Source organism: Petaurus breviceps, unplaced genomic scaffold (genome assembly GCF_028583685.1).
Source record: "Petaurus breviceps papuanus isolate PSGF00001 unplaced genomic scaffold, PetGlider_PUasm1.0 172, whole genome shotgun sequence".
Lineage (NCBI taxonomy): Eukaryota > Metazoa > Chordata > Mammalia > Diprotodontia > Petauridae > Petaurus > Petaurus breviceps.
In genome coordinates this window covers 445448-459240 of record NW_027185755.1, presented here as the reverse complement: position 1 = coordinate 459240, position 13793 = coordinate 445448, and the positions used below count along the sequence as shown (strand labels likewise).

At 38.6% G+C, this 13793-nt stretch overlaps 1 protein-coding gene across 7 annotated transcripts in view; it reads left to right on the top strand.

The window, feature by feature from the left end:
- RFX2 (regulatory factor X2) overlaps nucleotides 1–13793 on the top strand; it is a 177618-nt gene that overhangs the window by 106704 nt on the left and 57121 nt on the right. For 5 of the 7 annotated variants that reach the window (XM_069082844.1, XM_069082841.1, XM_069082842.1 and 2 more), the window contains 2 exons: nucleotides 1872–1951; nucleotides 3243–3507. In XM_069082844.1, coding sequence (XP_068938945.1) covers nucleotides 1872–1951; nucleotides 3243–3507 — 345 coding nt within the window. The remainder of the gene's footprint in view (nucleotides 1–1871; nucleotides 1952–3242; nucleotides 3508–13793) is intronic. The other 2 variants (XM_069082845.1, XM_069082846.1) reach the window with 1 other exon arrangement.

Genomic DNA, 13793 nt, shown 5'->3' with positions numbered 1-13793 from the left:
TGATAATAATACAGGGAATTGTGACCAATCTATGGTTCTGGTGGTGATCCGGTGGACTTCCTAATGGTGGCATTGAGAGGTGGAGAAAGGGGGAAGAAATATTCAAAGCATACACTGTCCCTGTTATTTAATATTTAAAAATGCTTATTGTTGAATCAGAGAAGATGGTAGAACTGAAAGGAATCTTACAGATTATCTAAATCAGTTATTTTATTTTAAAAGATGAGGAAACAGGGGCGGCCAGGTAGCACAGCGAGTAAGAGCACTGGCTCCAGTGTCAGGATGACCTGGAGATCAAATCCCGGGCTCAGACACTCAGCACCACACCCAGAAATAACTGGGCGTGTAACCTTGAGCAAGTTACTTAACCCCGATTGCTTAAAAAAAAAAAAAAGATGAGGAAACAGAGGCAGGGCCATAGAGGTCAAATGACTTAGTCAAAGTCACACAGACAGGCCAGCCAGACTGATCATTTCTGGTAGCAGTCATCTCTTCCTGCCTTCTGCTTCTTCCAGCTTTGCTGTTAAGGGATCAGCAGTATGAGATCATGCTTCTGTTGTACAACCTTGAGGATTTATTATTTGTCCTTCAGCCCAAAAGGACACCACCTTTCAACCACTTTATGTTCCCTCCCTCTCTATCTGGGCTCATGTTTGGATAGTGAAGAGAATGTTAGACTCTAGTAGCATCCTATGGGCTCTTAGCTCATTTAATTGCAACAGGGACAAGGTATTTACTTTGAAATAGTTGTAACTTTATCCCTTCAGAGGAGATACCAGTAGGCTAATCAGAAGTTTCATCAAAGCTTCATTGAAAGCTGTTACTTCCCACTTTCTCTACTGCTTATAGGCCAGGGTATCTGTTCCTTTTCTGGATATATAAATTCTCTCTCTCTCTTTTTTTTTTCCTTTTGGAGGGCAATTGGGGTTAAAAGTAACTTGCCCAAGGTTACACGGCTAGTTTGTGTGTGTGTGTGGTGTGGGGGGGGGTGTGTGTGGGTGTTAAGTGTCTGAGGCCGGAACCGAACTTGGGTCCTCCTGACTCCAGGCCGGCACTATAAATTCTCTTTTTGACTTTATTTTCTACTGAGTTTTATATATGTGTAGACCCAGTAGATATACAGGGAGCATGTTTCTCATCCCTTCTATACATGAAAAACCTGTGACAACCTGCTCCCCCTTCACATGCCAGGATAATTAAGCCACTCTGAAGGAAATAAGTCTATCATAGTATTGTGCTCTTTACCATTGGTATCATCAGATTAGATAGTTTTAGCCTTGTAGCAGCAAGCACCCTGGCATCCCCAGGGTGGCTGCCAGCATAGGTTCTTGGATCTGCTATGTTAAAGGAAAGCAATTCAAAATGGGTTAACAAGCTTACTTTTATCAGTCAAATATGTATCGTTTACCTAGTTCAGGGGAAAAAGGTCAGCACCCCGAACTTCAGAGTATACAGACAGAATTATCAAGACAGAGAAACAGATCAAGTAGACAGGTTTCCAAAACTGTCCAACTATTACAGCCATACCAAATCAACATCTGGGTTTTTTTTTCAAAGCCGGGGGGCTCTCAGAGTTTCATCTGATCAAATCACAGAACACTTCTCAAAGTGAGCCCCCAAAACAAAGCTACACATCAGGGCTTATATAGCCTTCTCCTGGCTCAGAGAATGTAACAACCTTATTGACCCACTGGCCAATCAAAAAGTATCTACTGAAAAACAAGCCTCCTACCCCAGGCTCCAGGTGCACTTTAGCCTAGGGGCAGGGAAGATCTTAAAAATTTACATTCCCATTACAAGCCTAAAGCATCAGAAATTGTTAAAAAGAAAATTATGTTGTCCATAATACAAGTATTTAATATTCATTCCAGGTACAATCTGTTCAGCATGTCTATCCAACCCAGGTCCAATATGTGGAAGGAGGAGATACTGTCTACACTAATGGAGCCATGTAAGTGAGTCTTTTCTTTTCAAAACCACATGTTGTGGGTGGCTAGGTGGCACAGTGAACAGAGTACCAGCCCTGGAGTCAAGAGGACCTGAGTTCAAATCCAGCCTCAGATAATTAACATTTAACTATGGGCAAGTCACTTAACCCTAATTGCCCTGACTTTTCCCCTTCAAAAAAAAAAAAGGCAAAAAAAAAAAAAACCACACATGTTGTTCATGTATCTGCATGAGATTTCTTAGTAAGTATTTATGATCATGGTGAAGTTGAATAACAGTGATGGAGCAGCAAAACTAAAGCCATAGTTTGGAGAAGATGCCTCTTGTAGCTTCCATGCAGGTGCAGGGTGGCTTTGGTGGCAGCTGCTAAGACACAGCACCCTGCTTCATGGAACTCTTGGTGGCATTTCAAAAAGTATGATTATGAGATTATAGTGGAGATCTATACCTGAAAGCTGAGAATAACTCCCAGTCTATCTTAGCTACATTGCTACCAAACTTGTTTTAAAAAATTGATAGCTTTTGTCTTTGTATCACCTTCCTTCCTCAGTACCCAGACACACATTCCTTCTATCAGAGAAAGGGAAAGAGTAAAAAAAACAGTATTGCAAAGCTAACCAATATGTCAACCAAGTCTGCCATATGTACAGTATTTCACACTTATAGTCCCCCACCAATTTAAAGAAGAAAGAGGGAGTCACATTCTAGTATCTCTTCTTTAGGGCCTATCTTCATCATCATAATCATTCAATGTTCAATTTTGATTGTTATTCTTTCCATTTACATTGTTGTAATTAATGTACATATTGTTTTCTTGGTTCTGTCTACTATGCTTTGTATCATATAAGTCTTCCAATGCTTTTTAGAATTCTTCTTATTAATTATTTTTTACATTCATGTATCACAGTGTGTTTAGGCGTGGGTTTTTTTTTTTGCTTTTTTTTTGGAGGGGGGAGGGCAGGGCAATTGAGGTTAAGTGACTTGCCCAAGGTCACATGGCTAGTTAAGTGTTAAGTATTTGAGGCTGGATTTGAACTCAGGTCCCCCTGACTCCAGGGCTGGTACTCTATTCACTGCTCCACCTAGCTGCCCGTTTTTGTTGTTTTTGTTTTTTTTTGCTTTTTGGAGGGGCACTTGGAGTTAAGTGACTTGCCCAAGGTCACACGTGGCATGTTTCAATAGATGGGCATTAATGAAATTTAATCAAACTTCTTTTGCAACTGAGATTAGATAATCATTTGGTATGTAAATTCTAATTTCTTTCATTAATTAATAAATTCTAATTCCTTTAACAGACGAACTGCCTATTCTTACAACACTGAAGCTCAGATTTATGCCCCTAGCAGTGCTGCTTCCTACTTTGAGTCACCAGGAGGTGGAGCTCAGGTGACTACTGTGGCATCTTCTCCATCAGCCATTCCTTCTCACAGTATGGTGGGCATCACCATGGACGTTGGGGGGAGTCAGATCATCTCCAGCTCAGGAGCCTATCTCATTCATGGGGGGATGGATAACACTAGACATTCTCTGTCCCATACTTCACGTTCATCTCCAGCAACGGTATGTACTATAGCTTGGTGGGACCAGGTATTCCTGCTGAGTCACTAGAAATAATTACATTCTGGACTAGACTGCTCAATGGAGGTGATAGTGTTTTGAGTAACAACTGAAGCTGGGCTGAGTTAGGAATTATGTTTTTACAGGTAGGCCTTTTTTACCTTAAAAAATAAACATCAGGCGGCTAGGTGGTACAGTGAATAGAGCATGGGCCCTGAAGTCAGGAGGACCTGAGTTCAAACCAGGTCTCAGATACCACTTACTAGCTGTGTGACCTTGGGCAAGTCACTTAACCCCAATTGCCCTACACAATCCCCTCCAAAAAGCAAAAAAAAAAAAGAAAGAAAGAAAGAAAGAAATGTATTCTTCTTTATTTGTAAAGCAAATTATTACTTGCTTTAAAGCTCTAACTTCCGGGGCGACTAGGTGGCACAGTGAAGAGAGCACCAGCCCTAGAATCAGGAAGACCTGACTTCAAATCCAGCTTCAGACACTTAACACCTACTAGCTGTGTGACCTTGGGCAAGTCACTTAACCCCAATTGCCCTGCCCTCCAAAGAGAAAAAAAACAAACGAAAAAGCTGTAACTTCCCAGATGTTTTTAAGTTCTTGATTCTATTTTCCCTTTTTCTCTTTTGTGTATTTTTAAGTCTTGCTCAAAACAAAATTCTTAACTTGCTCATGTTAAACATAATTCTAAAAAATTATGCTAATAGTGACACAAACTGGTTCAGATGCTTCTCCTTATAGAAAGACCCCAAATCTCCCTGACATACTGACAATTGGGGGGATAGTGGATTTTTCCCCCCTTAATTTCCTCCTTTTTGAAACATGAGCTTACCACTGGTATGTACTGAAGAGTAATTAACAGCGCCTGTTTAAAGAATGTGGCTGATTCACTTTGTATGAGCTCCTCTGTTAGCCACTGCAAACAAATCTGACACCTTGAAAGTTGGCAAATCAAATGGTCTTTTAGTGAGCCTTTAAAATATTAAGGGTACAGTGGCTTATGATCTCAGCCTGATAGGAAATTATGAATTTGGGAATTCATATAGTGTTTCATTTCAATTTTTTTAAAAAGTTGTTTTTGGGTAACATATGTATAAGAGAACTTAATAGTTATATGTGTCTTGTAGATATAAGGATAGTTGTAAGGCATATCTTGAGGTCACCTTAGTAATGGTGAACCAACACTTTGAAAACTGTAATGTGCCCGATTCTAAAATTTCCAAATTTTTTTTTTTTGTAAGTCACTTAAAAGATGTCTTTCTCTAAAGGCTCCATTAGTGAAAAAATAATCATGGACCAGACTATTTGGTTAAAGTTTGCAGGCTGGCATTTCTAGCTTTTATGACTAAGAATGTTTTATCCTGTGGATATTAAAGCTGGAATATTTAATGTAATTATAGGTTAAAAAGTATATTCTTGGGGCGGCCAGGTAGCACAGTGAGTAAGAGCACCGGCCCCAGAGTCAGGATGACCTGGGATCAAATCCTGGCCCAGACACTTAGCACCACACCCAGAAACACCTGGCTATGTAACCTTGAGCAAGCTACTTAACCCCAATTGCTTTAAAAAAAAAAAAAAAGAAAAAGAAAGTATATTCTTGCGGGTGGCTAGGTAGTGCAGTGAGTAAAGCGTCGGCCCTGGAGTCAGGAGGACCCGAGTTCGGTTCCAGCCTCAGACACTTAATACACACACAAAAAAAACTAGCCGTGTAACCTTGGGCAAGTTACTTAACCCCAATTGCCCTCCAAAAGGCAAAAAAAAAAAAAAGTATATTCTTCACCTGTGCACACTATTTCTGAAGGCAGGTGCTATCCTTTCTAAGTCAATTATTTGCTTCTCAACATGTACTGAAACTATTCTCTTAAAACAGTGATTAACACCTTACTGCCCTTGGCAGACTCCATCCTAATTACTCTTCATTCCTTATATCCCAAAGGTCACATTTGGGTATCATGTACATCAAAGACTGCCTTCCACCATAATCTCTTCATCCCTGCTGAGTCCAAAGTATAATTCCAGGCTCAGAGGTACAGGAAGAGAAAGCCATACACCCTCTCTTTTCCTCTATTTATTGCCTTAAGGGAATTTTCTGAGCCTCCCAAGGGCAGCATTTGCTGGTATAATCACAGCTGTGCTTATCCATGTCCTGGGCCCAACTTTAGAATTCTTGGTTAATCAGAAGTTGATCCTTTCCCTTGTTGGCTCTAACTAACATCAGAGGTCCTCCATAGCCAAGATTATTGACCCCTATCCTAAAGCATATCTGTCTCTCTGCTTCCTTTGATTCCCTTTGGAAAACAATTAATAACTGGTGACCAGGAAGCTTCCTACAATCTAAATTGAACCTTTGTGAGACTTATAGGCACAAATTTTTAGCACAGTATTTTAATTTTAATCTGATTATACATTAGAATTAGAGTGCAATCTGGCACCCACAAGAATGAATGGCAGCAAATGCCACTAATGTTTTATGTGTAAATAAAGTAATAGCGAAAACCTTAACATAGTAATAATTGATGAATTTTTTTGGTATTACTATGAACTTTGACAACTATGTTCATAAATTTGTGGGAAATGTATGGCTACCCCTATGTAATATTTCTGAATTTATTTCACAAGATTTTCACTGATCAAAGTTTCTGAAATCATAAAAAAAGGAATTCTTTCTAATGTGGCTTGAATTCTTAATCTTTATGCAGGACTCTGCCTGGTTTGTGCTTAGTCTTGGAACCTACTAGCACCATAAGAACTTGAGTCCTGTCTCTAGGAATAAATGATGAGGAATTGTCCTGAATTTTTAAGAGGAATGGGATGCCAATATCTGACAAATACCATTTACAGATTGTCTCCTCCCAGATGTTTTGTGTGTGACTTTTATATTAACACTAAAAAATGAACAGTAGAAAAATGTTATTTCAGGGTACTCTCAAAGTAGTAATTCCACAAAATGCTTTATGGTGAATAAATAGGTATCAGTTTATTTTAAACAATATTTAAAATATGCCAGCAGTTTATGATTTCATTGGTACAGGCTCACCAGATGCACAGAGCACAAATCTTTTGTGACTTAGTAGAAGATGTTTGAGGGTTATGGCTGAAGAAATTTAATACTCCATGGCCAATATGGAAAAGGAACTTCCCTGAACTTAGGCTGGTTTGTGGACCCTAGAAATAGCCCATTCCTGGACTCTTACTTGAAGTTCCATTCCATTTTGGTAGTTCCTTCTAGAGCTTAACATGGAGGTGGCCTTGTCTTTGAAAAGACAAGGGTCACCTCTACTTCACAGTGAAGCATTAGAGTAGGATCTTAGTGGAGGAAACAATACTAATTTTTTTTCAAGTTTTAATAGTTTTTCTGTTTTCTGTCTTTATATACTTTTAAAAAACATTTGCATACTTAACTTTAAGTGATACAATCACTTAATCCTCCTTTAAGAGGCTCACTAGCTGCCGCTTCTTGAGCATCGGCAGAGTGCAGTAGATAGGGGCCCGGTTTCTGAGTGGGTTTCCAGTTGTGGCTCTTGATACACTCTGCTTGTGGTGACCCTGGACAAATGACTAAGCTTTGTAGGACTCTAAGTTGCTAGACGTGTCAGACATATAGCATGTAGCTAAACCAGATAAAACAGAATTGGGAAATATTTAATGAAATAAATATAAATAAAATAAAACAAATAATATTAATAAATAGTTTTCTAAGTCAGTATGTAGCTCAAAAGGATCTGTATATGGTTTAGTGATCCTCATTTCTATTTGAGTTTGACACCTCTGCTCTAGACAACTCTAAGACTCTGAATTGCAGAGGAAATGATGCCCTAGAAGCTAGAGTGTCTTTACTGGAGAGTTTGCTATACCGGTGAAGTCACAGGTCTGGCTAGTCTCTATTCTCTGTCCTCTAATCCCCTATTTCTTCTTATAAGTGAATAAATTCTAAAACTATACTAGTGAAATTTATAACTAAAATAGGAATATATTAGCTTTCTGGATATTTTTGATTGTAAAAAAAGTACATGAAGTGAAAGCCTGCTATTGTGATGATTGTCTGTGTACTATCTTAGGCTGATACTCCTCCATCACTAGTCTAAGTGCTAACTTTTTTTTTTAAGAGCAGATAATTTTTAAATTGTTATCTGTAGAAAGCATTCAATCAATGGAAGTATTCAGCTGGATGATCACCTGTCAGGGATATTACAGAAGGTTATTAACCTAGTGTAGGGCAGGTAGGTGGCACAGTGGATGGAGTGACAGGCCTGGAATCAGGAAGGCTCATCTTCCTGAGTTCAAATCTAGCCTCAGATGCTTACTAGCTGTGTGACCCTGAGCAAGTCACTTCACCCTGTTTGCCTCAGTTCCTCATCTGTAAAATGAGCTGGAGTAGGAAATGGCAAACCACTCCAGTATCTCTGGCAAGAAAACCCCAGATGGAGTTAAGAAGAGTCAGACACATCTGAATAACAAATTCGTATATTGAGGTAGATTGGTCTACGGATGGCCCCTGAGATTCCTTCCAATTTTGAAATGAATGAAGCAGCAAACAAATTTATGAAAGGCATATTGAGGCATTTCCCAATAAAGTTGTATTTAGCAGGCTTATTCTAACTTGTGTCCATGCTATAAGGAGGGAGTCCTAGGATTGGAAATGTTATTCTGGTCTCCTACTTTGCATCATCAGCCTCTTGTATTAGAATGTATTGCTAGAGACCTAAAAATGGTTGCTTGAACATTTTGGATCCCATAATTTTCCTGTATAATATAAGCAAGATCCAAAACCTTAGAGAGGAGCTGAGTGCCCTCCCACGGGAGAGAAGCTCAAGCCGGAGGTGCAGGTGGCTTTAGCAGTGGGAGTCCCTTTCCTGTTTATCTTCCACTCATCTTCCTGCACTTTTGCCCTCCTGCCTTCATGTATATGTATGCCAATGCCATGTCTAAGGGATTCCAGACTTGTTAGTCATTTGAGTGCTTAGAGGTTGCCTCTCTTAGCTCAAATCATGGAGAGTGCCTCTGATTGTTTCAAGGTTCATGTTAGCCAGATTTTCTGCTAATGTTAATTTCAACAGCAGCTTATGGAGAGAGGCAGCATGGTACAGTGGAAGATCCCTGGCTCAGGAGTCAAAGGGCCTGGGCTCAAACCCCATCTCTGATGCTTCCTATCTGAGTGGCCTTGGGCAAGCCATTTAGTCTCTCTGGGTCTCAGTTTCCTCATCTGTAAAATTACAGCTCTATATTTCTGATTTGTTTATGTTTGCAGTAATAAATAACTTGCTATATTAAACCAAGCTAAAGTTTTTAAGGCATGTGAAGTCTTCCTCAAGTCATAACTACTTGTTAGTGTAGGTATAATCTCAACTCCAGGACTAATAAATGGAAAAGAAATGAATTTTGAATATTTGGTTTTATTTGAATATATTTATTATAATAGTATGCTCTGTATGCTCTGTGATATTTATACTAAAAAAGATTTTTGAGAAAGCTGATTGTCAGTCAGCAGTCAACAATTTAACCATGTTATAGTAAATTAGATTCTTGAGAAGTATGTGTGTATGTGGGTGTAAAGTGTATGTATATGTATGTGTATGTATGTTATATGTGTGTTTTAAAGCCTTTTACTTCTTTTTTTGTGCTTCTAATTTATCATTTATTTATTTATTTATTTTGCTTTTGGGAGGGCAATTGGGATTAAGTGACTTGCCCACAGTCACACGGCTAGTTTTTGTGTTAAGTGTCTGAAGCCGGATTTGAACTCGGGTCCTCCTGACTCCAGGGCTGGTGCTCTACTCACTATGCTACATAGCCACCCCTAATTTATTATTTATTTTACATTCTTTTATTTTTAAAATTTGTGTTCCAAATTCTCTTCCTCCCCACCCTCTTCCCCACCCCCTGAGAAGGCAAGCAATATATAGTTATACATGTTTATGTATATATGCAAATCATGCAAAACAAATTATGCAAATATGCATTTTTTTTAAATAAGAAAAATAAAGTGAGAAAATTTTACTTTGGTTTGCACTCAGTTCGTCATTTCTCTCTCTAGAGGGGGATAGCCTTTTAAAATTTTCATCATGAGTTCTTCATAATTGTCATAGATCACTGTATTGATCAAAGTAAGCCAAGTGTTTAACATTCTTACATTCGTCATTATTACAACATTGCTGTTACTGTGTACAATTATCTCCTGGTTCTTTTCACTTCACTTTGCATTAGTTCATAAGGGTTTTGCCATGTTTTTCTGAAATCATCCCCCTCACCATTTCTTATAGAACAATTGTATTTCATCATGATCATATGCCACAACTTGTTCAGTCATTCCCCAATTGATTAGCACCCCCTTGATTTCCAATTCTTTGCTACCACAAAAAAGAACTGCTTTAAATATTTTTTACATACAAGTCCTTTTTCTTTGATCTTTTTGCGATCTAGACCTAGTAGTGGTATTGTTGGGTCAAAGAGTATTCCAAACTGTTTTCCAGAATGGTTGGACCAGTTCACTATTCCACCAACAGTTCATTAATGTACCTATTTTCCCTCATCCCCTCAAGTATTTGCCATTTAAGATAGGTATGAGATCTTATTTTGGAGTTGTAAAGCCTTTTGCTTCTAAGAGACACCAGGAAACATACTCCTTTGCCTTAAGGAAAAGGTATCTAAGATAGTCTTAGTGATGAAAGATAAATGATAACTTGTGAAATAACATAGTTTGAGAGGTCACAGAACTTTTTGTATACAAAGACTAACATTTTAAAGGATGAAATTCTGAATGCTATTTTTAAAAATTTGTTTTTGGTAAATAGCTTTATGTCTTGATATTTTTATAAGATTTGCATTAAAAATTTATTTAAAAAATCTCTACTTAAAAAATCTTGGGGCGGCCAGGTAGCACAGCGAGTAAGAGCATCGGCTCCAGTGTCAGGATGACCTGGGGATCAAATCCGGGCTCAGACACTTAGCACCCACCCAGAAACACCTGGCCGTGTAAACCTTGAGCAAGTTACTTAACCCCAATTGCTTAGGGGCGGCCAGGTAGCACAGCGAGTAAGAGCACCGGCTCCAGTGTCAGGATGATCTGGGGATCAAATCCGGGCTCAGATACTTAGCACCACACCCAGAAATAACTGGCCATGTAACCTTGAGCAAGTTACTTAACCCCGATTGCTTACCAAAAAAAAAAAAATCTTAAGGAGCACTTGAAAGTTTATAAAGGGCTTTCCATGTGTGATGTCACATATGACACCCTTTCAGATATAGGTACTACAAACATTATAATAATCCCTACTTTACAGATCAAAAACCTAAGCATCAGAGAGGTTAAGTAATTGAACCATGGTCAGACAGCTTATGATGTATTTAGAAGTGGGATTAGAAGCCAGGTCTTTGTGCCCTCAGGTCCAGGACTCAATCTACTTTGTCACATTGTTATTTTTTTAAACATTCTTTTTTTTTTTTAACTTTGAGTTCCAAATTCTCTCCCTTTCTCCCACCCACTGGGAAGGCAAGCAATATGACACCCCTTATACATGTGAAGTAAAAAAAAAAAGCAAGAAAATGCTTGTTCTGGTTCTGTTCACTCCACATCAGTTCATGTAAGTCTTCCTAGGTTTTTCTGAAACTATCTCCATCATTTCTTATAGTACAATTGTATTCCAATACTTTCATATACCATAACTTGTTCATTCATTCTCAAATTTATAGAATATACCCTCATATTCCTATTCTCTGCCACCTTAAAAAGAGCTATAAGTGTTTTTATATATCCTAAGAGCAAAATACTGCAAATTTTATGCATTCATGTGTGTGAATGTATTCTTTTCCTTTGACCAATTCAGATGAAAGAGAGGTTGAAATGTCAGCAGTTTTTTCCTACCCCTCCTCCTTGCTTGTATAGAGGTCTACTTGCACACCTTGATTATGTGAGTTAGTTTTCTCTAACCTTCCCTTTTACTTCTCCATGACCTATCCCCTAGTATTCCTCTTCCCTTCTTTTTCCATTCACTGTCACAATAATAGCTCATTATGGTGGGGATCTTTTTTTTTTCCCCACCACTCTTCCACTCTACTTCTGACTTTGGACTTGAAATTAGGACCAAGCTCTTCCACCCTTCTGGAGATAAGGTCTAGGCTGGTCCTATTGCTACTTTCTTGGATCATTGAGTGCTATGTTATTCTAGGCTCTCAGGGACAGCTCAGAGTGGAGACTTTCAAGCTTTCAGTGTTCCCAAAGTCATTTGATCTCAGGCAAAGTTTGATTGCTGCCATCTAGTCCGAGCTTTTGCAAGTTTCTGACCTGGGTTTTGGTCTGAGTAACATTAGAATGCTTTTGAACTCAGCCCCTATTATTAGCCAGCTTGAAAGTTCTGCTGGTTCAGAGTAACACAATTATAAGCTCTCTTTTGATCTGGAATCCCTGCCCTGATTCTGCAGGATGGGATAGATGTTGGAACTGAGATCCTGCTGTGTTCCTGAAGTCTGAGCAACACTATTTATTCTTGTTTCTGAACTTCCTCCTTTATTAGTACACTGCCCATGGTGTCCCTACCTGAGAACACTACTTCCTGCTGGATCTATTATGCAGAACTGGGTAGTGGTCAGCAAAGCTGCCACTTTGCACCTGTCTTCATCACAGTGTCCTAGTATAGATCTGGGATCTGTCCTTGCCCTAGTACACAGCCACTCCCTGGATGCTAGAGTGCTTCTGGAGTTTCCTTCTCCCTGTCCCCCCCCTCCCATTCAGTGACAGCAGATTTCGCCATCTATCTCCTTATGCTAACCTGGCCTGCATAAATGACTTGCTGTGACATTTTTCTGGACTTCCCCATCAGGATTTGGTCTGGTGCATTTTCTAGGTCTGTTTGGAGGAGTTTTGTGGAGGGGAGCTTGGCTATACTGTTTTCTGATGCTCTGCCTTCTCAAATGATTTTTTGATCTCTTGATCAAATGATCTCATATGGTCCATAAAGCTTCATTTAATAGAGTTCTTTCCTTTTGTATCTTCTAAAATTTCTCCCTGTCAAATTCAGCAATTCTGAATATACTACCTTTAGAGTCTAGAAAAACATTTTACAAAAGTTTTGCTAAGTTAATAATATATTAACTCTAAATGAATTCTACATATTCCCCTAACTTTTTCTGTATACAATAGTTTTTATTTACAAGTTTCTTGTTTATAATATTGACTTTTGCTGATACTAATATCCAAGTTCTTTCTTTTATCGAAATTATTATTCTACCTTTTAGAATATTCTTCCCCTACCCTTAATTTGCCATTTATTCTTCTAACCAAGCTTTCAGCCCCCTAAAAAACATCAGAGAACTCTCCCCTACCCCAGTTTTAGAGATGAGGAAAATGAGGCCCAGAAATGCGAAGAGATCTGCCCAAGTTCACATGGTTATGTAATTTCTGTGCACCATTCTTAACATTTAAGAATTATCCCTTGATAATTCATTACATTATTTTGTGTGTAAAATATTAAAAAATTATTAATGAAAGGTATTAATGGTTCTATTAAGCCAAAAATAAAGGTTACATTCCAATTGTGGTAATTGTGTATCAAAAGATTTTACCAAGGACTGTGTACATCCACAATAGAAATCTTTTCTCACATTAGAACTATATGAATCTATATGGGTCAGGTAATCAAATTCAAAGCTACTAATAAGAAAGGTGTTTATTTGTTAGAGTAAGACCTTTGCTGTGTGACTCTTCATGACAACCAGTTGACCAGAATAAAAAGTGGCATAAAATGCAGAAATAGTCTGTTCATTTCTAAGTGTTTGGTGTAATTGTATTGTAGTGCATTACAAGTATCATATAAGACCATAAACTCAAGTTATTAAGTTGGTTTTTTTTTTTTGGAGGGAGGAAGGAAGGCAAGGCAATTGGGTTTAAGTGACTTGCCCAAGGTCACACAGCTAGTAAGTGTGTCAAGTGTCTGAGGTTGAATTTGAACTCAGGTCCTCTTGACTCCAGGGCCAGTGCTCTATTCACTGTACCACCTAGCTGCCCCCAGAAAAGTTTTTAATATAATGTTGATAGAAGATGCTTTGTATGAATAGTAGCTATTGTGAAGTGCGAATGGTCAGGATCCCATCCAGGAGTCAAAGATGTACCCCCTCTTCAGGCCTCCTAGTTACTCCTAATCAAACTGTTAGGCTCTGAGATAAGGTGTGCAATGACTGTATGTGGCGGAGCTTTGGCTCCCTCTACTGAATTATGGAGTGTTAGGCATACTTCTTAAATAAGAGATTTTAGATTTTAGATTTAGATTCATTTTAGATTTGCCTTT